Consider the following 23,695-nt stretch of genomic DNA (forward strand, 5'->3'; position numbering starts at 1 on the left):
GAGATCTCCGGGTCCAAAACTCCATGTCCCTGATACACACAGACGGGTTTCAGTTCGTGAAGTCTGAACCCCGTCCTTTCCCTCGAACCCATTATTTATCCTAACAATTGTTTACGAAACATGAAAGTAGATTTCTTCCAGGAAGTTCCGCCTTCTTCATCCGCTGATTCGCCAGTCTTAATCAATACAGGGACACGTCATGCCACCTGGGCAACAATCTTGCTGCCCGGAACAAGGCCGTGCCCTGACCTGCTAACAAACTTGTTATGACGAACATTCTGCCTTGTTATGTTCTACAGAGATATAACGGGAGCCAAAAGATTTTTCAATGTCTACTTGTTATTTTAAAGTCTAAAACATATAAAACACAATATATTCTTTGTGATTATAGAATCTTAATCAGTTTAAGCAAATGGAATATATGTAGTCAAAGTAATCACAGTTTCTAAATCAACATTAACACACAAACATAATCATTGTATCAAAATCATATTGCCTGATTAATAGTACCAAGGTTGACCTTTGATAGTGACCTGTGTCACGCACAGAGACAGAGAACAGAGACAGACAAAATAGAAGCAGAATAATCAAATTATTTTAACAATAATAATAATAATAATAATAATGGTAGTAATTATATTAATAACATAGCAGAGTGTCATGCATAGATTTAGTGCATTTCAGTAATGTTGGTTCTGACAGAAGTAGATGAATTATAGAGTCTTATTGCAGAAGGAAGGAAGGACTTTCTGTATCGTTCCTTGGAGCAGCGGGGTTGAATGAGTCTGTTGCTGAAGCTGCTCTTTAGCTTGTTCAGTGTTTTGTGGAGGGGGTGAGAGGGATTGTCCATGACAGCCAGCAGTTTTGCCAGCATCCTGTCCTCCACCACCTCCTCCAGGGTGACAAGCTTGGAGCCAACAACAGACTCTGCCTTCCTGATCAGTTTGTTCAATCTGTTGGCGTCCTTTGCTTTGATGCCCACCCCCCAGGACACCACAGCAAAGAAGATGGTGCTTGCCACAACAGACTGGTAGAACATCTGCAGCATTTTGTTGCAGACATTAAAGGACCTGAGCCTCCTCAGGAAGTAAAGCCGGCTCAGGCCCTTCTTGTATACGGCCTCTGTGTTGGTGGACCAGTCCAGTTTATTGTCCAGAGTGACACCCAGGTACTTGTATGCAGGTACCATCTCCACATCCGTCCCACCAATGCTGACAGGAGAGGGCAGGGGCTTATTCCTCCTGAAGTCCAACACCATCTCCTTCGTCTTCCTCACATTCAGCTGCAGGTGGTTCTCCCCACACCACTTCACAAAGCGGTCCACCAGGTCCCTGGACTCAGCCTCCCCTCCGCCCTCAACACACCCCACAATGGCCGTGTCATCAGAGAACTTCTGCAGATGGCCCGACTCAGTGCAGTACTGAAAGTCAGCAGTGTATGTGGTGAAGAGGAAGGGGGACAGTACAGTCCCCGGGGGGGCGCTGATGTTACTGATCAGACGATCAGACACACAGTTCTGTAATCTCACAAACTGCGGTCTGCTCGTCAGATAGTCATCGACCCAAGTGATGAGCAGAGCACCCACCCGCGTGTTCTCCAGTTTGGCCTTCAGCAGTCTGAGCTGGGTGGTGTTGAAGGGGGTGATGTGAAAATGTGAATACTTTAAAGGGTTAATGCAGGGAAAATGCAGCCTGTTAGTGTTAAGGTCATGGAAATCTTCAGGATTCTACAGTTATTTTGAGTCTTTTTTTGGTGTGTCTCTTTGTGTGTCTCATGTGATGGTGTTGTTGTGGATGCAAAGTGACTGCTCTTTACTTTTTGATTGTATCAAGAGTTACTTGCCATATTGAAGTGATGTTTACCCCTCTACTTTATTTTACTTTATAAATCTTTATTGTCCCCGAGGGGCAATTTGTTCTGCATTCAGTAGTTAAAAATGTCACACAACAAACAAATGATCATAATAAATACGAAGCTACTACCCTAGTTTGTTTAGGAAGCCAACAGCTGAGGGAACAAATTATTTTAACTGATGTGGGCTGTGGTAACCATGACACCTTCGGTCTTCCCCAGGAAGTGGGCAACATTTAACACATTCTACGTGTTACCACCCTGACAAAAACACGAGGCCTTCTCTGAATCATTGCGTACTATCCAGTTGTGACACTGAGGGGACTTGAGTTAGATACATTTTGCCTCAGCTGCTGTTTGAAATCAGGTTTACAGCCCTGCAAAGGTCAGATGAGGGTTGATGGCGGAAAAGGTGATAAATGCAATATGGATGAGTAATGTTGACACCTCCATATAAAATTCAGCTTTTCTCTCTGGTTTAATCATCTTAAATACTTCCATGACAACTGAATTTATTGTGATCATATTATTGTTGAAAGCTGTAATGTGCCGAGGCTGGCAGTGACATTCACGACCTGAGATAAAATATTGTACCCTCAGCTCTGATGAGGCCCAGAAACATTGAATTCTGTCGCGGACTGTAAATATCCTGTCGAATTAAATCAAAGCTGAAGTGGATCGTCACTTTGTTTTTCAGAACATTGATATCACAAACTTCAGCAGCAGCTGGAACGATGGCCTGGCCTTCTGCGCTGTGCTCCACACCTACCTGCCTGCACACATCCCCTACCAGGAGCTCACCAGCCAGGAGAAGGCAAGTAGAGCTCCCAGGAAATCCCCGACATTTAAGCCATTATGACATCATTACCGATAGACAAAGTATTCCACTGACTCTTAATCTCTCTTCTTTCCTCAGAGGAGAAACTTCACCTTAGCTTTCCAGGCTGCAGAGAGTGTGGGCATCAAATGCTCTTTGGTAAGCTTTACTCCACCATGAAATTACTTTATTAACTGACTTTGGTTCAGATTTGAAATCTTTTAATATAGACATGATAGAAATGTGTGCAGAAAAATATACACAGGTGTTGGGTTTATTTATTAATTTTCCCTTTTTGGAAGCGGTTATGTTTGACTCACTGATTGGTCCTATATTTTATCATATTCATTCATTCATTCATTAACCTTATCCGCAATCGGGTCGAAACTAAGAGTTAAGGAAAACCATTGGAACCAACCATGTTGTGACATCTTGTGGCGAGGGATTCAAAGGGGTCCCTCTCCTCTCTAGGGTTCTATACCCTCGAGTCTCTGCTTTACATACAATATTCATATCTAATATACAAGCCATGGTCTTGAAATGAAAAAAGAAGCAATAAGCAAAACCTGCATTCTTTCTAATGACCAGAGGGGTGACACCACTGGTTGCAAATAGAAAGCAGTTTCTATGTAAGTCAATAGGAAGATGTCCTTACTTCTCACTTGATTTAATACCTCAGTAAATATTCTTATAATGAGTTTTTGGTCTCAATCATTAGTTAAAAGTTTTTTCCAATACAACATGATGTTCATTTTGTAAATGAGGGTCCCATTTACAGTAAAATAGAAGTTAAAGTAGGGTATGCCTTATGGCAAGGCTACCCTAAGATTGACAGGTCGCTACCACAATGCACTGTCCATCACAGAACTGTTTCCCTTTTTAAAGTCATTGTTAAATTTTGGTCGCTTAAAAAATATCTTGTTCAGTTGGATTTAGAAGCACTCACATTGGCTGAGGATGTAGTGTCATTCGTGCTCCTGATCTGTTCTGTGCATGGACTAGTTGCAAAAAAACATTATGGGGACAGCCATAAACCAAGATGGCAACCGGCAAAATGCCAAACTTGAGACTTTAAAAACTGCAGTCCACAAATCAATGGGTGACATCAGTGAGACTACTTCTAGTATTTTTATACATTCTATGAGTGCGGCACATAACTCAAGTTGTCACTTTTACTCTAGGTTTTTGCACAGATTGATTAAATGAGATACAACATATTAGTGAGCTTTAGAGATGAAGGTGGGCGTATTTTGTCTGGACAGAATAATTCCTGTTTGCCCCATTCCCCCGTCTTTATTAAGTTAACCAGGGTAGTAGTTTCATATTTGATGTACAGAATGCAAGAAATAATTTTTTCTCAAATGTAAAACCAAGGAATACTTTACTGTTAAAATTACTTGCGGACTTAAGGATTTACTCTTTTTTTTTTCGGGGTCATGTGAGAAAAACATGGTTCCCTTCAAGACTTCGAGGTAATGCAGGCTGAGTAACCGATGTACAAATGATCATTTTAATGGTGTGAAATACATAAAAAAATGATAGGGAATAGCCTTCATTGCTGCCCCTTTCGGTTCATAAGTATGTGAATATTTTTAAATAGCTTATGGTGAAATTATATTGATTTGTTTTCATTATCCAGAATATGTAGCATGTTTTAGTGGGACAGAAGTCTTCAGTTTAACTCTCTTTCTCCCCCTTCCAGGATATAAATGAGATGGTGCACACAGAGAGGCCAGACTGGCAGAGTGTCATGACTTATGTCACAGCCATATACAAGTACTTTGAGACCTGACTCCACCATGTCACCCACCCTTCTCCTGCAGCACAATCAGAACTACGCCAGCCCTCCTGAGCTCTCAGCAACCTCTCAACACCACGGGCAACTGTTATACCTCACTGAGCCCCTCCCCCTCACCACAGCAACACCCAATCACGCTGCATGTCGGTCCTCAGTATTTAGCAACACTAAAGGCAGACCAGAACCTCACTGGACTCGCACATAGCTGCTCCATTTTTCCAGTGCAGTGTAAAAGGCGATTTGTGTACTGTTGTAGTCCAAGGGCTTTCCTGTATATCTACTGTTACACTATACACTAGTAAGCCATGAGAAGGAACTCTTGTGAGAGCCTGGTGAACCAAGTATGAACTGACCAGCAATGAAATCCCATAAATCATCTTTGCCTTCAGTTCATGTCTGAAGGAGCAGCATGAAAAAGAACCAAGTCTCAGTGCCTTCTACCTGGCTTTTCTTGGCAAATAAATCTTTCACCGTTAACTCAGTTTCAGCGTGTTTAAGGGGAATTACTGCAAATCTGACTTTCATCACGCTACTTTACAAAAGTAGTGTTTTTTTGTTTTGTTGGTTCTGAATCTTTGGACACTACTACAGAATAATGAACCAAATGTCAGTGATGTTGGAATTCCCCCGCAGCCCTGAATTTCCCTTTTGAAAGGAAGTCAGACAGACGCAGCCTTTTTGCACCAAGTCTTCCAGATGTTACAGTTCGATTCAGATGCCTGTCTTTCAATGGAAAAAGTGCCTGTGTGAGTTTTGATGCAGGAGACCAGGATATGAGCTCTATTCATGGGCGTATTTCACTCCAATTTGTAAAGCTGAAGATTTGAGGAGTCGTTGCCAAATATGTTCCAGAGCCTTTCGATTGTTGATTTGTGATTGGTCATCAGGACAGAGTGATGCTGTAGATAGCTTCTACATCAGCACCAGCTCATGACTGACTGCTTGCTTTCCAAGCACAGAAATATGCTACGTTCTACGACACTACTACACACTTGTTCAGCAGTGCTAACACTTGATGGTTTTTCACTAAAAGATTCATGAAAGTGGACTAACGTTCAGTTGATGTGTATGTAGTTGCTAATGTGAGTGTCTACCGTTTGTAGGCCTGCATATGTCATCTTACACTTAGACTTCTTTCATTAAGCACATACAGCATCATTTCATCATAACCAAAATATGAATGAGTAGAGAGACACACTTTGCAGGTCAATGCAGCGTCTCAATAAAGGAATAGTTCAACTTCTTGGGAAATACACTAAGGCTTGTTCAGATCTGTTTGTGGCTATATCCAGAGATCTGGATTTCTAACATCTGTCTCAGTCTGGACGCTCCCAGTGTGGACCTCTTTGACACCAGTGTAGCCACAAAGTTCTTGACGCCTACGTCATTACTACAGCAACCAAAGACACTCTATAACAACAAGACGACCCTTTCAACCTGTGCCAATAGTATGAAATGGTATACACTTCCTGTCTGAGATGTGAAACGTATTTGCCTGCAGTCTGAACGTAGCCATATTCACTTACTTGCAGTTAGATGAGAAGACTGATATTACTTTCATGTTCCTGTACAGTAAATATGAAGCTAGAACCAGGAGCTATTAAGTTTAACTTGGCAAAAAGGTTGGAAAAAGATAGCTTGGCTCAATCAATTAATCTTCTTATCTTACCCTTTCCCTGAATGACAAACTATTCCTTTAACTTAACCATTATTTTTAGGACAAAATATGCACAAGTGATCGGACAATTCATTGTGCCATTGACTTATTGTTTGTGTTAATGCTATGTTAAACTGGTCGGTTTCTAGTATGACTAACCATTATCATAGGCATACTTTGTAGCACACAGTGGCATTTAATTTGTGTGATTTCAGTCAGCAACATTAATGTTGTGCTTAACCCTTCAAGTCCCCCATTTAGTGTTGAAAGCTCTATGCAAACCTTTAATCAGTGGTTTGTAACACATTATAATGCAGTTGTAAGCAGTTTTAAGAACATATTTAAATATTTATTAATGTATAGCGTTTGTTAGAAATTTCAGACTTATTTTAAATTATTACGACTTTGTTTCACTATATTGTCATTCATTTTTTAATGCAGCACCTCCACTTATGGGTTATAGTTGTGGACAACTACATTAATAAGCACTTAAATCTGCTTACAATTACATAATAATGAATTATAAAGCATTTTTGAAATGTTTATTTACTGCTTAGACATGCTAAATAGGGGGCTTTAAAGTAAAGTGTTAGCATGTTAAGCTGTCTGACTGCTGTGTGTTTATCGTGCCTCAACATACCAAGTTCACTGTATTTATTTGCATGGTTTCCAATCGCAGTGAGGTCATTGCTTTATTTGTGTGTTTGAAGTGTACATGAATTTATTACACATACAGTAAGTAGCTGCACTGAGATAAGCTTTTTGTATTGCGCACTAATTTCCTGCCTTAACAGTTCAGCCGAGGCTTCTGCAAGTGAAACTGTGACATTTCAAATGGCGGTTGTCTTTGCCCACCGGGGACGGGTGGCAGTGTGGAAATGGTAACTAAAACAAGGTGTTTCTTGTTTGTGCCTCTTGAGGAACACTTATAGATTCTGGTAAAGGTGACTACACACTGTTTTGATTTGGATCAGACGAAGCTGCCAGCTGGAATCAATAGCAACACCAGAAACAACATTTTGTCTCGATCTAGAAGCACATCCTGCCGTACCGTTTGCCAAGCCACATAACCACAATGTGTACAGCTGCATTAGACATTCAGCGATTTAAAGTTAGCACAACTGCCTGCAACAATGACAGTTTCATTTTTGTGTTCAAGAGAGAGTGCAAGTGAGTTATTTAATGACATTTGAAAGCATTGGCTCTCTGATGATAGGCGTTTGTGATGCCATGTAGCTGCGGATTATCAGCCAACAGTCTCATTGTGTTCTGCTTGGTTCCACTGCTGGCCCACATGTTTTATTGCTCCTGACAGGAACGTTTGAGAGCTACAGAAAGATTTGAAGTCTCTCCATCCTGGAAGTAGAATGTGTTTTTGATCACGCTTTTGTGATCCAGGGACTTTACGAGGGCCAGCGTGTGCTGATATGTGGAGTGATTGATGAACATGAGGAGAGACCAGACGGCTGGCAAAAGCCAGAAAGCACATTCCACCTACACATGATGCAGCCGCGAGAGACATGTTACACTGTTTGGGACCTGAGCCCATTAAGAGTGTAGCTTTACCACAGTGAGCAAAGCAAATGTGAACAGTGCATTATGTCTTTATTGGGTCCAATTTATCACATTTTTCTTTTTGTTTACTTGAAAATGCTCTGAGAATTCCACTGAACCTGCTTAAGTTTGTCTTTTTGTTTCCATGTTGCCTTTTATTTTGACAGTCCATGCTACATTTTTTTTGGTGTGACCTTTTTTTTTTTTCCTTATCACACTACATGCAGTGCTGAAATGTTCCCTTGGCTGTTAAAGCTGAATGAATAAATGTGTGTGTATGTGTGTGTGTGCGTATGTGTGTAAAGGGACTAAGCTACAGTATTAAGTGCACACTACGATAATCAGTTGTAAAGCAAAATGCTGTCTGGTTTTATGTTGCTTTATTTTTTCTGACAATAGTAATAAAAAGACCATTGAAACAGCCTTGTTTGTCGTCTCTGAACATGTGGTTTTGAAGGTGCAGTATAGTATTTTTTATTTAAAACACTGTTTAAAGTCAAAGACGTCTTTGTTTTTTGTTCCAGAGATATATATTGAATCAACATGCTTACCAGCTAGCCCCGGCCCGTCCTATCTTACAATACCACTTGGGCCTTGAGAGGCGATAGTGAGTCACGGTAGCATCCAGTCTGCCGTCAGTCTGCATACCTAGCATTACATGCAGCAGGCTCAGTGTTAAGCTCCATCTCTGCAGAGACTACTTGCTCAGTGAAGGCAAAACGAGAGGAAGTGGAAGCAGGGAATGCAAGACGATATCCCCACTAGGCTGGTTTGAGTGGTTTGCATAAACCTGCTAGAGAGCGTCTTTCTCTTCAACAAGCTGGACAACATGAGACTGCAGATTACTAACCACTGCACAGATAACTGTGACAGTAATATGGGAGAACTGACGGCATCAATTTAACATTCCCGGCTAAGCTTAGTCCTGGGGTTAACAGGCCCCTCTCCTGACTCTGCATCACATCTACCTGTGTCTCCTCTCAGTGCCTCCACTGAGCAAGGAGTTACAAACTGCACCTCTAACTCCACCTGTAGGACATGTAATAATAAACCTTTGAGTTACATGACAGATCTTTTAAATCTAGTTGGTAAATATCACATTTATAAAGCAAGTCCTTCCCTAAACCTCAATATATTTCTGGTTGACTTCATTTTATACATAGATACATTAACCCTTCTGACATTTTTTTTTAAATGGAGAGGACATTGGTATATTTAAAAAATATATTTTCTGTAAGCCCGCATTCAGGTATACTGACTTTATGTATTGTTTATTTCTGTCATTATTTTATTCATTTATTATTATAAAGTTTGTTTACAAATTCAATAGAGAGATTTTTTATGATAAAAAATCTATATTTAAAAACTTCTCCAGCAGGTCAGAAATAGCCAGCACCTTACACCTCCAGTTCACTGAGAAATGATTAAAAGGTGCATTTCATTTAAACGGTAATCAGACGGTGATCTCTGGCGCTGAGTAATAACTGCATATTACCAGGGAGTTGTATCATGTACAGTTTGTAAAATCCTTTGTGGCAAACCTGTGATTTGTGAGTCTGGGCTATATAAATACAATTGAATTGACTTATTAGTCTTCCAGTGTAACAAAAGACAGAAACTAGATTAGTTGATAGCTCGTGTCTCCGGTTTCCTCACATCAACAGATCAACAGACTCATCTGTATACTAACATGCTTTTAACTGATCCGCCCCCGGAATCAGGCTCAATATAGTTTTATGAGGGAGGAGTGTGTGTGTGTGTGTGTGTGTGTGTGTGTGTGTGTGTGAGAGAGAGAGAGAGAGAGAGAGAGAGAGAGAGAGGAAAGTAGCAGCTCTCATGTGTCTGAGTGATAGACTAAGCAGCGGGTTATTTCTCCTGATGTGAGCGGATGCATTGATTAGCGTGATGTTATTTCCCGGACCTCAGCAGTATGGTGAAGTTTCACACCTGTCGCTCAGTGGGAAGTAAAAAACTATAATTCGCGCGGTATCTTTTTTAAAGTCGAGCCTTTTATTCTCACAAAGTGGTCTCATTGTCGGAAATCAAGAAAATAAGGTAAGTCATTTTAATGGGTAAGAAGTTTAAATCGGAATGAAATCATTATTACCTGATTTAAAAAAATGTTTAAATGTATATTGCCATTCAACATGTTCAGGTCGCATTCAGTCTGAGTAAACCTTAGGCCTATATAATGCATGACAGAGCGTGTGAAGCATCAGGAAGTGTGATGTGGTAAAAGTGTCAGGAACAAAGTAAAGTAATGTTTGGTACAATGGTAGGCCTACAATGTCCTGCACTGGGTGTTGTGTTTCCTCACATTTGAGAACAAAAGTAACCTGAAGACAAATCACTACAGTGAAAGCCCCTGAGCATTCCTGCAGGCCCAGTGCTGATTATCCTACACATGGCAGAATCAAGCTATTCAGGGGCCACGGGCCAAAATTTTGCCATTGGGGCCCACTGAACATTCCTTTTAACACAACATAGCGCCTGAAGAAACTCACAATTAAAGTAACTACATTTAACTTTCATTTTGTGTTGTTTTGGCGTCCCCCGTGGACAAAAGTGGTAGTGTTTCAATTAGCACCACCACATCATCTCATATCGTCACACTGTTAAAATAATCACCTATGCCATTTTTTTTTTTTTTTTGCCTAAATCATCTCCTCATGACGCCGGCCACCTTTGGTAAAATCACCTCATCCTCAGTTGATCAGATCATGTGATTTTACCCCTTTAAGATAATGGCCTATGTCAAGTGTGTGACTTAAGCAGATTTATTATGCCTAAGTCAAAATAAAATGTGACTCAGGCAATTTTTTGAACATGTCTTTGTGACTTAAGCAAGATATGGTAACTATTTATTTTAAAGGTGTCTACATAAGAGTGACATGAGTGTGTCATAAACATGATATGGGATGTGTCATGAACATTAATGACACTTTGAAGTAACATTAATGCTCATGATACTTGTCATGTCATGTTTCTGACAGGCTTGTGTGACTCTTATGTAGACACCTTCAAAATAAAGTGTTCGCTCTGTAATTTATTTGTTAAATCATATTTTATTTGTAATATCAGCAAATATTGTATCGTTGCCCAATGAATCGATATAATATTGTATAATGATGAAACGTGATTTACACCCCTAATTAATACTCTTTTTCTCTTTTAAATATAGGATGCAAAGCATTAATGTAATATATCTATTTGTGGCTATGTAAGATTAATAACTGTAGTACGACGACGGTGAAACAGGAAACTTTTTTTAGCGACCAATCTGAATTCATATATTGATGTAAAGCTATGTGTCACACTGTATTTCGTACAATAGAAAATAACACTACATTGTGTCTACAGGAACAGACCCGATTCAACTTTGGCTTTAATCCTTTAAATCCCACAATTGTCTTCATCTGTTGAATGATCCATCCAGGTTGTGCTCTATCAGTGTCCCTTCAGACGATTCTTTTATTCTTCTTTTTTTGTTGGTCATGCCCCAGTATAAGCCATAAACACAAAATATGTTGAAAATAAAACTCTCTAAATAAAATTATAATTTTATATATTTTTAATATAATAATTATAATAAAATATAAACAAAGGCTCTTCTGGTCTGTGCGCTGTAGATCGTTTCATCAGAGCCGAGGTCAGGTGCTGAGAATAATTAGATAGAAATAACCAATCCTTCAGGTCTTGTTTGCTTATGAAGGTCATTCAGAGGCATCAGTATTAAATTATTATTTTTATTTTTTATTAAATCAGTAATAATGGAATAATAATGCAACTAAAATGCATTTATATTGTACTAATGAATACATATATTAAAAATCAATTGACACATAATAAATCTAGGGCTTTTCAGGCCATCATTCAAATAAGACTAGGGCAATATAGACTAGGGCAATATTTAAATCACAGTATTTATTAATGACCAAATACCATTCTGCTTTAAGTATTGTTGTGCTGCAGGCTGGTAAACCCTCTTATGAACATAAGAAAGAAATCTATGTTTCTTATAGATCCTTGCAATTGCAATATCAATCAAAATAATAGCTATTCGTTTTCTTTTCAGATATATGACCTGTACTGCACACATTAGATGCAAAAAAGAAAATAATTATAAATTTAGAGGTGACAAAAGTCAGCTTTTAAGTCAGGACTATTTTCATCTTTTATAATCACCAATGCTTATATTTAGGAAAAAGTTTGGTCTACATGTATTTGTGGCCCACAAATGTGTCAGATGGTTGTGGTGATCTGAGAATTGCAGATTGTCTTTTGGATACAGACGTCTGACGCACAATATCAAATCAAATGAGGAGGGCTTCAAGACAGTTCCTGCCTGATTTGCATTGGCCTTTCCAAACTTTTTTGACCTGGGTTGCCCAAGTGGAGCACTGACCCATGTAGGGATGGCATTATGTATGAGCAGGTGCATGTACAGTACACGTCAGAGAAGCTTATTATTTCTGTCTTGACGACCCATATCTAAATACTAACATTGCAGTATGCTACAGTTTCTGTGTTTATAATTCGAACCTTACTAAAACAGTTGGTTTAACCGAAGGTCCCGCCTCTGACCAGGCAGACAGCCAATCATAGATAAGACGAGAGTATTACCCGGGCTGGCCAATCAGATTTCAAGGATAGCCAGTGCCATCCTAGGCTGGACACGGCCCTACTGACAAGTCATGTCAACATATAAATGGTGCAGATGAAACATGAAATGTGTGTTGAACTAAATAAATACCGCAAGCAGCTTTGCCCTCATCTGACCATGGTCCAAACAGAGCTATAAAAGCACTGAGGTATATGATGTGATAAACAGATGATAGCTCTGTCTTCATGATTATATGTAATGTTATACTTTATAACTCTCTCTGGTGCTGCAGTCAGTGTTTAGACACACACGCACACTTCAGTAAGGCACACTTTTGTCAACAGGACTGTCAGCCTATTTACTCTGCCTGCAGCCATGTTGTCACTTAGATCGTCCATCTGCACTATACAGTGACAGCGTCAGTTAGCAGGAAGCTGTGACGTTTGCTGTTTGTTCCCCCTGTGCTTCCTCTGCACAGTACAAGGTGCTTGATGAGGTGATTTGTTGATTTCTGGGTCACACTTTAGCAGGGTTTTGTGCAAATTAAGTTAATGGTATTATAATCCTAATTTCACTTACAAATTTGACAAAACATTTCAATTATGCATCTGAATACAGATATACTTTAAAATTAACATTTCATGTCCTAATATGATCCAAAGCCTGTCCTTAAGAAGAACCTCACTGTCTTTGTTTTCACTGTAAGTCCCTGGAGTTTCTCTGAAGAGTTTCATAATTCTATCTCAGGACAGTGTGTTATTATAAGAAGAGACAGTCACTGTCTTAGTTTTCAGAAATTCATTATTTCCTTCACTGTCCTCTGGGATTTTTGACACTATAAAAAATTGCAATATAACACCACAGGTTTCTGACATCAAGACACATGAATAAGCAGGGCTCAGTGGAAAGAGACCAACAAAAAGTTTATTTGTAAATCTCGTAAATGAACAAAAAAGCTCCTGATAACTATCGACCGTGAAATAACAAGTATTCTGCATTAATAAAAAGGTCTCATCCAGCCCAAAGGGAAAACCCTGTCACAGAGAGCAAAGACCTCTGTGTTCCAGCACAGCTGTTAACTCGACGTAACGTCCAGAAACATTCCCTCAGAGGGAATTCAGCAGCACAAAAACAGCACATTTCTGTTTGTGAAGCCTTTTATGGCCAATACCTCACAGATTTTAGACAATCTAGTGTTTTATTTATATAGTCGGATTATATACATATACTGTACATACAATAGATTTGTCTGATTACTAAGATTTAAATTATTAATGTCCAACAGTAGCATAGGACTAAAAAGTGCTTCACTAAGACAAAGCTGCGAGAGTGAACCAGAACAGTAAAGTTAAAGTAGTAAACTCATTATTGTTACGGTAGTGGTTAGCACTTTTGCTTCACAGCAAGTGGGTCGTGGGTTTGAATCCGGTTCGCGGCTCATCTGTGTGGTTTGCCGTCCAGCTCCCTCCAAAAGTCCAAAAACATGTAGCTTAGGTTTAATTGGTAACTCTAAATTGCCCTTAGGAATCAATGAGAGCGTGAATGATTGTCTGTCTCTATGTGTCAGTCCTGCGATAGTCTGGAGACATGACCAGGGTGTACCCGCCTCTCGCCCAATGTCAGCTCCAGCCCTTGCGACCCGAATTCGGATATGCGGTTAAGGTTAATGGATGGATGGATAAGTCACTTTCTAACAACCACAACAGACCTTTATCACAGCAGACATTTTGACTTTTCAGAGTAGGAAAATCACGAGTATATTTCATAACATTATCAATAGAAGGCTGCCTTTTACTAAGGGGAGTTCCTGTACTGTACTGTCGTTAATGTTATCAATTGCATCTGTGCTTTCACTATTCATAAGTTCCATTGGTATTGAGCCTTTGGCCCACTGATGACCGCTCTTGCGTCTGCAGCATGTGACCGTGGCTTTGTTCCATCCCTCCGACGGTTTCAGACCACGCAAGGCTCTGCTTCTGTTTCAGAAGCAGAGCCTTTGCCTGCCTCATTTTGTTATCTTGCAGATTTTCATATTGGTGCTTCTCCTTAAGTAGGCTGCGTAGTTAAAAGGTTTAATTTTTGTCTGTTATATTTCAGTTAAATTCAATACAGCCCAAAATTAGAGCGCTTTACAGTCTGTACGGTGTACAACACCCTTTGACTTTTGACCCTCACCTTAATGAATAATTGTGAATAATTGTTTTTTATTGTTGTTATTTCCTGCTTTGTTGTGCTGTGTCCTACCAGACAAAGTGAATACAGAATACAGCATGGATCAAAGATTTGTGGCTGTTTTATGCTTTAAAAACATTCATCCTCAAAATTATTTTGTATCTGTATTTCACATACAGTGCCTGTGAGTTAAATTGCCCAGCTCAGTTGGCTCTTCAGCTCACCTGTGTGTGTAGTAGACTGAAGTGCCCCCGAGCAAGGCACCTAGGAGTAGTAATTCTTAGTGCGTATGTCAATACCATAGACTGTATATAAATAATGGACATAGTGACCTGTCAATCAAAGGTAGCCATGCCCCAAATCATATGATTCTTTATCTTCTATTTTCTTCTAAATGAGGCCATTATTTGAACTATTAACATCAAATTGTCTTGAAGAAGATTTTTTTCTAGGGATTATTGCAGTCAAACTTAGCCCCCCGTGCTATAATTTTTGGTAGAATGCAGCTTAAGGCACTTCCTGGTTTGCCTCCTTGCTCAGACCCAGAGGTTGCCTCTTGGGAGTGACAGAAGTACAGAAAACTACAGAACACCTCAGTCTGACTGAGCGAAGCCACTGCTAAGTCATGTCAGCAATAACTGGAGCATTCACTGGGATGTTCATTTTGGCTAGCAAAAAAACAAATGTACGTTACTTACCTCAGAAAAATGAACAGCGACTCATTGGAGTGTCTGTTAGTCCACTGAACGCTGAACGAAACCTTCAATTAAACTGTCTTTAAGTGAAAATACAGTGAAAGGGTCAAATTTATGAGATCAAACCGGTAAACGTCCTTTTTTTATATCTATATAACATTATATATAACTTTATTGACACGTTGCTGTGGATACGCATTGCTCTGCTTCTCTCCTGATGACAGCTCGCCTTGTTAGTGACCTGTCAATCAAAGGTAGCCACGCCCCAACTATATTATATGATTTATATTATAATATTTCAGAACAAGATGTCTCCATTCTCCATCCATGTTGTCAGACCATTCTGAGCATGTCAGTGACAAAATCAAGCACTTTTAGTGGACATTTATTGGTGCGCATTTTCTCTGTGCGATTTTATTGCAGCCCATTTTGTGTCAGTAGTTTGCGACGTTCTCGCTCAATACTGAACCTATTTCATAACATATTGTACCCATAAGACACTTGAGAAAATAGGGTCCAAAACATCCTCAGTAATTTTTTGTTATTAATACTTTAAAATTCAGATAATCTACTTCATCAGGATTGTGTGAGTGTCTATCTGATTTGATTGACAGTGTTGGCGGCATAAACAAGCATCCATCACAGCCAGCTCATTATGATACAAGTGTTGCTCAATCCTGATTGGTGACCACATATGTGGAACCAAAAGTGTTTTTACACTGATAGAAACTGCTCATGTAGGACACCACTGCTCACAGGAAGAGACTGTCTGAAAAACGAAGTATAAATAAAGCATTTTTAGTTTAATTTTCCCACATAAATCCAAAATTAAACTTTTAGCCTTCACTCCTGATGCTCCAAGAAGCATCCTCAGTGCTTTCTGCATATGATTTTTTGCTATCTGGGAGCTCTGCTACGTGTATGTTTGACCATGACGTAGTCTACACAACTCCTCTCCCACTGCTCCTCTGCAGGGTCAGTCGGGGCTGTTTATAGAAGCAGCCCAAAGTCCCACAAAACACTGACATGACCACTTCTACAGATTCATGTGGGTTTATGAACTATTTCATCTTCATTTTGTATAAGCTGATGCTTTTGGTGAATGCTCAGAAGCTGACCCTCATCAGAGCCTCTTTAAAGCAGCTTGACCCACCTACTCATTCATTGTAATGGGAACATTTACACCTGAAAAGGCAGAAATGGATTAATAAAGTATTGAGTTTCACTCTGATATTCTGCTAAACAAACACATTAGTCTCTTCAGAGTATTAGCAACCACATATGTGGAATATTGTCTGCATTTCGACATTATAGTCATGCAACACGTCTGCACTAAAATATATCTGATGCATGTGGTGTCTGCTGAAATCCACTTCCTCTATTGTAATATTTCCTCTTTTTTACTTTTGCACATCTTTAGCGACAAAAAGTTTCAGTGATGTGCGTCGTTGGCATCATCTCAGCCCCTGGAGACGTTCATGGGAAAAAAGTGCTGAGGGGACGGACCTGAGGGAAGAGGACACCAGAGAAGCGTTTTACCAGGAGAGGATGGAGTTAGGAGACATGACAGCTCCATCTGAAGCTGATTAAACATTTTTATTTCAGCTGTTTGAGCTGAGCAGGGGCTAAGGAGGTGCCGCAGCAGCTTGGGGAGTCTGGTGGATGTTTGTTAAAGTGGCCGAGGTGAGGAGGCTGAGCTCAGCGGCTGCCAGGCTGCAGCTATGGTCGTTGAGGAGAGGTTTCCTCCCTCCTCATCAGTGACCTCGCCGTTTGTCTCATCATGCCGGACGATCCCATCGCCACCTCCCTCTATATCGTCCTGGAGCTGCTGATCGCTGTGTTCTCCGTACTGGGCAATGTGCTGGTCTGCTGGGCCGTGTGCCTCAACAGCAACCTGCAGAGCATCACTAACTTCTTTGTGGTGTCGCTGGCGGTGGCTGACATCGCCGTGGGAGTTCTGGCCATTCCCTTCGCCATCGCCATCAGCACAGGCTTCTGCTCAAACTTTTATGGCTGCCTGTTCATCGCCTGCTTTGTGCTGGTTCTCACACAGAGCTCCATCTTCAGCCTGCTGGCCATCGCTATAGATCGATACATCGCCATCAAGATACCGCTCAGGTCAGTGACCTATAGTCTCTGTGAGTACTTCTTATGCAGTTAGGTGAGACCAAGGGAAACTAACAATTCTTACAGACTGCTTGAAAGACACTTGTCATCTTTTTTTTTTAAACATGTGTTTTTCACATAAAGTAAACAAACATTCATACATTCACAGCAGGGTAAACATTCATACCATCAGCCCTGTAATTTGTAGTTCAAATAAAGTTATTTAACCAACCATATTCATACTAAACTGACAAGAATACACAGATAATAAACAGAATACCCCCCACCCATCCTAATATAATCACTGTCTTACCAAAAATCTCAGTCTGTCAACTGAGTACAAGTGGGTTATCAAGGAAAAAGGGTAGCTACAGGCAAAAAGAGGACTTCTTGTAACCTTCTGCAATACGATACAATTGCTTTTAACTTGTTGTAAGTTAAACAAAAAAGACAAAAAGAACAGAATAAAATAAACCAAAAACAAACTTAAAAAAAGAGAGCGTTTTGGTCTCTGGATGTCAGACATATCATATTGGTGATGCTTACGAAGCAAAGGCACTTAGGCACATGGGACACAGGCAAGAATAGAAGGATGTTAACATTAGCAAGGCAAATTTACATTAGGAAAACAGAAAACAGAAATACCTGAAGTGGACGCAAACTCCTCTTTCCACATCCTAAGAATTGCCTTTTTTGCCAATACTATAATAAATAAAAACTACTTGTGATTGAAATATATCAACCTTTTTAAGTGTGGCCCCCAAAACACTTATTATTGGTTCTGGCTTTAGAGAAATGCTGTACGCTCCGGGCAGAAAGTCATATATTTTCTCCCAAAATGGCTGAATTTTTGGACATGACCACAAAGAGTGGAGGAGTGTACCTTCATATTTCTTACATTTACCACATATAGGAGATTAGGTTAGTAAGTTGTAAGTTTGTAAATTAGGGAGATGTCTCCCAGCAACATCTCTGACCTGTAAATATCTAAAGAAGTTGCTGGGTGGAAAGTCACTTGTCATCTTTTGCTACAATAAACACACACATATGTGCATTAATTAATGATAAATGTTATTTGTAAACCAATTGATAAATAACCGAGAGATTGAAGTACAAATTCAGTCATCAACACTTTTTGTTGAAAACTTCTTTCGAGGTGAAAAACACAGGCAGAGAGAGAATCCAGAGTAAGTGTGAAACTTTAGCTTGTTTCTGATTGGAGGAATTGTTTATGTTACAATTGCCCTGGTCGCCCCAACATGAGAAACAGATAAAAGTTTGGCTCCACTTTATAATAAGACAACATTAATAAAAGGGTCGCGTAGCTTTGTTAATGATTAATAAATTATTTGGTAATTATTTATAGATCACTTGTAAGCTGGGTAAGCAGCTTACTTGGATCCTCATTCTCCATTTGTTAAAATTGAATTATAATTCTGCAGTAATTAGTTGTATTCTAGTAACTGCTGCAGACTGGAGGGCATTTTAGAAAGGGAGAGTATTTAATGATGGTTTATAATAACTGCATAAAAAGTAGAGCCCACCAATATGGGATTTGAGACCAGTACCGATTTTTGAATAGGAAAATACTGATATGGTGGCTGATTTAGTGAATTTTTGAGCTGTATTGAAAATAAATATTTTCTGGGTGCTTTGCACTGATACAACTATGCAAAGGTAGTCAGAAGGCTGCTTTCTTAAACAAATACCTTTATTTAAGAATATTTTGAATACTTCTATAAATTATTATACATTATACATACAATGTAATACAGTGTCACCAATTCTAGAAAAAAAAGCTAAATAAAAATCAGTACTGTGTGTTCAGTGTCAGTCAACTGCTGACCATTTAAATTAAGAATAACTCAAATAAAATAAATAGCTATACAACACCATTTCTAAATCACCCCAAGCACGTAATTTTCAGTATTATATGTTCTGTTTCATATCAATGCAACATATACACTTGTACTGATAGATACTGATATGTCTGTGATTGGCCAATATCAGCTAGCGGGAAGTTTCATGGTGGTATGTATTATTGACATTGTTTTACCCTCTTCACCTGTAGTGTGTTTCCTTACATTAGATGTTTAGTTACAACTTATGAAACTATATAAAAGATGCCTTGGATGGTAAATGAGTAAGAAAAAGAAGAAACAACCTTAAGTGCATTATTTAATATTCCAAAACAGAGAAAAAGTATTTTAAATGAGTCATAACTTGTTGACTTTTCTTTATTTTTCTCAGCTCAGTTTAATCTGTCTCACAGTCCCATTTTACCAGACTGTGGGGGTCTCACAATAAAAGTCCATATTTAATTTCTATCTATCAGTAAAGACGTGACATTTGAACCAGAAAGTCTTGGCTGGAAAAGTGTGTCCAGAAATGGCGTCTCCCTTAAGGCCGCGTCCTCCCGGAGCAATCACATGAATTGTGCTTTAATTGCTTATACAGACTGTGTGACCCCCTTGTAACCCCCCCCCTTTATTATTTCACTGTATAAACACAGACTGTTTATGTTGAATGTCAACTTAGATTTACCATTCAAATGAGCTGGAGGTATGTCTCCACACATTACCCTGTCACCTAATGACATGCTGACCGACAGTGATGCTGGAGCTCAAGCTGTGACCTCATCATTCTGAAACTGTGAACCTAAAAGCCACATGGAGCTCAGTCTTCCTGTTTTCAGGACTCAAAGAGTTTTCACACAGCCTTCTCCTTCTGCTGATGATATGTGAGGGGTTCTCTACGTTGTTTTTTTGCATCTCTTATGGGGAGGGGGGGCTTGTTTTTGCAGCATTAACCTCTGCACTTTAACATCTCAAGAATGTGATAGAAACAAGCCAAATATCTCAGCTGCTCTCCCACACAGGCAGACTCAAAATAGACTCTTCCTTTGAGGACTCCTGAAGGACATGTTGTTTGTTTATCTTTTCTCTTTTACTTCCGGAAGAGAAGTGCTTCCACAGAGCAATCAGGTGATCAAATTATAAGTGGAGGGGAACTTCATATACTGTAAAGATTAGATGAGATCACCACAAGCCACTAAGCCTCTGATCGAGTCATACTCTGCTCAGAAAACAAGCATTTAAAAAGTTGTTTGCTTGTCATGTTGCAGATGGACCTGCAAAGCGTGAATTAAGACTTTTTACACATCTACATCATGATGTACTTATTTTGGCATACTTCTAGTTTGCAAGTAAATCACAGCAGAATCACTTTATGATGGGGTCATACCAATGCAGTAGCAACATGGCTGACTGCCAGACGCAATTCCTGAAGAAGGCAGTGAAATTCACAGAGCTGTGTGCACCTCCATATATTGATCCAGATATGACAGCATTTGGTTCTTGGACGTATCTGGGACCTCCACAACAAATACAATCAGAAATAGGGGTTGTTTCGGCCATGCTTAATGAGGGAAAGTAACGTTAATGGTTGCATTTTTTAAACTAGTGCTGGGTCTCGCATGAGTAACAAAACGTAATATAAGAAATGTGATCCTTCGGCCAGACTCCAATAATGTCTGTCGAACTTGCGAGGTGCCAAAATGAAAAGAGACCTTCCACGTTGTACACATGCTGCATGCAAAATGCAGTCTGCAACAAACGTAAGGCTTGCTGGAAATACCTTAGCTATGTAACTGAAGCAGATGTTGATCACTTGTGACCTCTACTAAAACAATGAACAAAAAATAGGTTTATAAAGAATTGTAATTACTGCCACTGTGAGAGGTCCTTGAGCATAAATGTGCAAAAGGAAATATGTTAGTTAGGCTGTTCTTTGGGAAACAAACCTTTCACAGAGCTCTGAGCTTGATGTTTGTATCGTCTCTTTCTCCAGGTACAACAGCTTGGTGACAGGTCAGCGGGCTCAGGGCATCATCGCCATCTGCTGGGTTTTATCCATCATCATCGGTCTGACCCCGATGATGGGCTGGCACAAACTGCCCGACATCACCAAAAGCGACAACACTACCTGCCCACCCGGCCTGATGAAGTGCCTGTTTGAGGCGGTGGTGTCCATGGAGTATATGGTCTACTTCAACTTCTTTGCCTGCGTCCTGATTCCCCTGCTGCTGATGCTAGCCATCTACCTGTGTATCTTCATGGCCGCTCGCCACCAGCTCAAGCTGATGGAGGTGAAAGTGGTTCATGGAGAGAAGTCGCGCTCCACGCTGCAGAAGGAGGTCCAGGCTGCCAAGTCTCTGGCCATCATTGTCGGACTGTTTGTAGTCTGCTGGCTGCCATTACACATCATCAACTGCTTCACCCTCTTCTGTCCTCAGTGTGAGCGTCCTCCAGCCTGGATTATGTATGTGGCAATAATTCTTTCCCACGGCAACTCTGTGGTCAACCCCTTCATCTACGCTTACCGCATCCGGGAGTTCCGACAAACCTTCCGTAGGATTATCCGGCGCCACATCCTGGGCCAGCAGGACCTGCTTCAGGACGGCAGCAGGATGCGGGACTCCACTCACAACAGCATCAGTGACTCCATCAGACTCAAGGCGAGCAGCCTCAGCTTTGACCTTTTTACTGAACACAGCAGCAGCAGCAGTAGCTGTGAAAGCTCCTACCGCTGCCCTACTCATATCTCTCCTATAGGGAGCGGCCTGGTTGCAGTAGCCCACCTGCCTCTGTCAGTCATAACCTCCCACTGTCCAAAGAAAGGCTCTTGTCCATTGCAAGCCCTCAGACAGACTCAAATAGCCATAGACCATCATCTCCAGTATGTGGAGCAGCAGGATGACTGTGCTGGACCAGACATCGTGGAGGATAAGGACAAAGAGGACCTTGGCTCCGCCCAGGTCACATCACTGTTCAACAAGCAGAACAGAGAGAGTTGCTGTAGAGAGCTGGCAAAGGTGTCCTGACACAGGCATGTTCACTAACTATCAGGAGTTTTGCAGGAACATGTCAGCTCAGCAGCAGCTCACACAGGAGCAGGAGCAGTCCTAGTCCACGATGGACATGGGAGCACCATGAACAGATCATGGACAGTGGATGTCACTGAGATAACTTAAATGTCCTTGCCATGGGAAACTGTCCCTATTTAAACACAGTGACTTTTTAATTTAAACAAAACTAAAAGCACTGCTAGTGGCCCAAAGAGGGTTTGCTGCTTCAGCTGAGTGACCTACTGCATCACAAATGGCTCTGCAGTCTATAAAAAAACAGGATGACTAAATGCTTTTGCTTCCTCTTTGAAAAATAGCCAGAGCTCAATTCAAATGCACTTTGACTAGTGAAACTGGGTGAAACTGGGTGACCCACCAGAGCTTAGCCAACATGGAGAGAAGGGACAGTGTGGACCCCTCACTCTTAGAAAACAAAAAACACATTATTTCTTCCTTCTTTCAGGATGCCCATGAAACACTGTTCACATCACTGCAGGTTTATAGTAATATATCATATAATACACTGTAATGTGTGAGTAAATTTCATCCTGCCATTTCTGGGTTGAATGGGTGCTTGTTGCAGGTTTCCTTCTTTTGAATATGTAATGATGTAAAAGAATGGACAGCCTTTAAAAATAATGTAATAAACTGTCTACATATGTTTGTCTGTTCAAACAACAAAAGGATGGAATGAACAAAATGATCACACAAGAAAAGTTTAGTGCAATTTGTTCGTTTTTTTTACTTTCTTATTTCGGTTAGGGTTTGCTCTGCCTTTGGTGTGAAACACCAGCAGACAAACAGATATGATGAATTTCAAATATTAAAATATTTTTGGTTTACATGAGTAAAAATCAAACATTTTAAATTTGAGGTTATATTCACATTCAGACATATTCCTAACCTTGAAAACCTTCGCTTCAAATTAAGAATGTTTTTACCTTTAACGATTCATATGAAACCTGTTATCAACTTATTGGTACAACTTTACATTTTTCAAGGGCTATAAATACACTTTCTACCATATACCAATATCATGGAATGTGGTCCATTATTTCTAATGCAGTATTACACGATCTTTTGCCTCATTTTTAGATTCTGTCCATCCTGAGGACCTGCATGGTGCACAGGCAACGTCACCAAGCAGCTTAGCAAAGTTCACGCTCATTTGCAGGAGGTTGAGATTCCATTTCTTTCTCTCACATTGTAATTCAGCTTCAGAAATCATATATTTATGTGTTTTCCGACATAAAATGAACGGGTTATAATTGCACTAAAAAATAAAAGCAGTGCTTTACCGATGGTGGATTGGTTAGCAATTAGCAATGTAATGTTGTTAAAAGCCCCAGAGTTGGCCATGAAATGCTAAAATGTAACCTTGAATTTTTTTTTGCTCAGTGTGACAATGTGACTTGACTTATTTAAGTTTTATTCATGTAAGTGATGTATGGGATGAAGAGGATTGTGAATGATAATGTTTTAAATCCAAATCAAATCTTGTGGAAGTTGTTTATTTTTCTTGATAAATGTGTCCAG

General features: G+C 40.0%; 2 protein-coding genes across 2 annotated transcripts in view; both read left to right on the forward strand.

Moving 5' to 3' along the window:
• The window catches only part of specc1la (sperm antigen with calponin homology and coiled-coil domains 1-like a), a 31,780-nt gene extending 23,680 nt beyond the window's left edge, over nucleotides 1–8,100 (forward strand). Inside the window, exons 14-16 of the mRNA XM_059337018.1 lie at nucleotides 2,549–2,665; nucleotides 2,768–2,827; nucleotides 4,371–8,100. Of these exons, the coding sequence (XP_059193001.1) occupies nucleotides 2,549–2,665; nucleotides 2,768–2,827; nucleotides 4,371–4,460 (267 nt within the window). The 3' untranslated portion in view covers nucleotides 4,461–8,100. The remainder of the gene's footprint in view (nucleotides 1–2,548; nucleotides 2,666–2,767; nucleotides 2,828–4,370) is intronic.
• Nucleotides 8,101–16,852: 8,752 nt separating this feature from the next.
• On the forward strand, nucleotides 16,853–22,179 carry LOC131975047 (adenosine receptor A2a-like). Its single transcript, XM_059337576.1, has 2 exons — nucleotides 16,853–17,265; nucleotides 21,103–22,179. The coding sequence occupies exons 1-2, from the start codon at nucleotides 16,928–16,930 to the stop codon at nucleotides 22,133–22,135; spliced, it is 1,371 nt and encodes a 456-aa protein (XP_059193559.1). The 5' UTR covers nucleotides 16,853–16,927; the 3' UTR covers nucleotides 22,136–22,179.
• The last annotated feature ends 1,516 nt before the right edge of the window (nucleotides 22,180–23,695 follow it).

Source organism: Centropristis striata, chromosome 7 (assembly GCF_030273125.1).
Source record: "Centropristis striata isolate RG_2023a ecotype Rhode Island chromosome 7, C.striata_1.0, whole genome shotgun sequence".
Classification (NCBI taxonomy): Eukaryota; Metazoa; Chordata; class Actinopteri; order Perciformes; family Serranidae; genus Centropristis; species Centropristis striata.

Coding starts and splice junctions, on each gene's coding strand:
- LOC131975047 (XM_059337576.1), top strand. CDS start 16,928: ATGCCGGACGATCCCATCGCCACCTCCCTCTATATCGTCCTGGAGCTG. Junction 17,266..21,102: donor GCCATCAAGATACCGCTCAG/GTCAGTGACCTA, acceptor CTCTTTCTCCAG/GTACAACAGCTTGGTGACAG.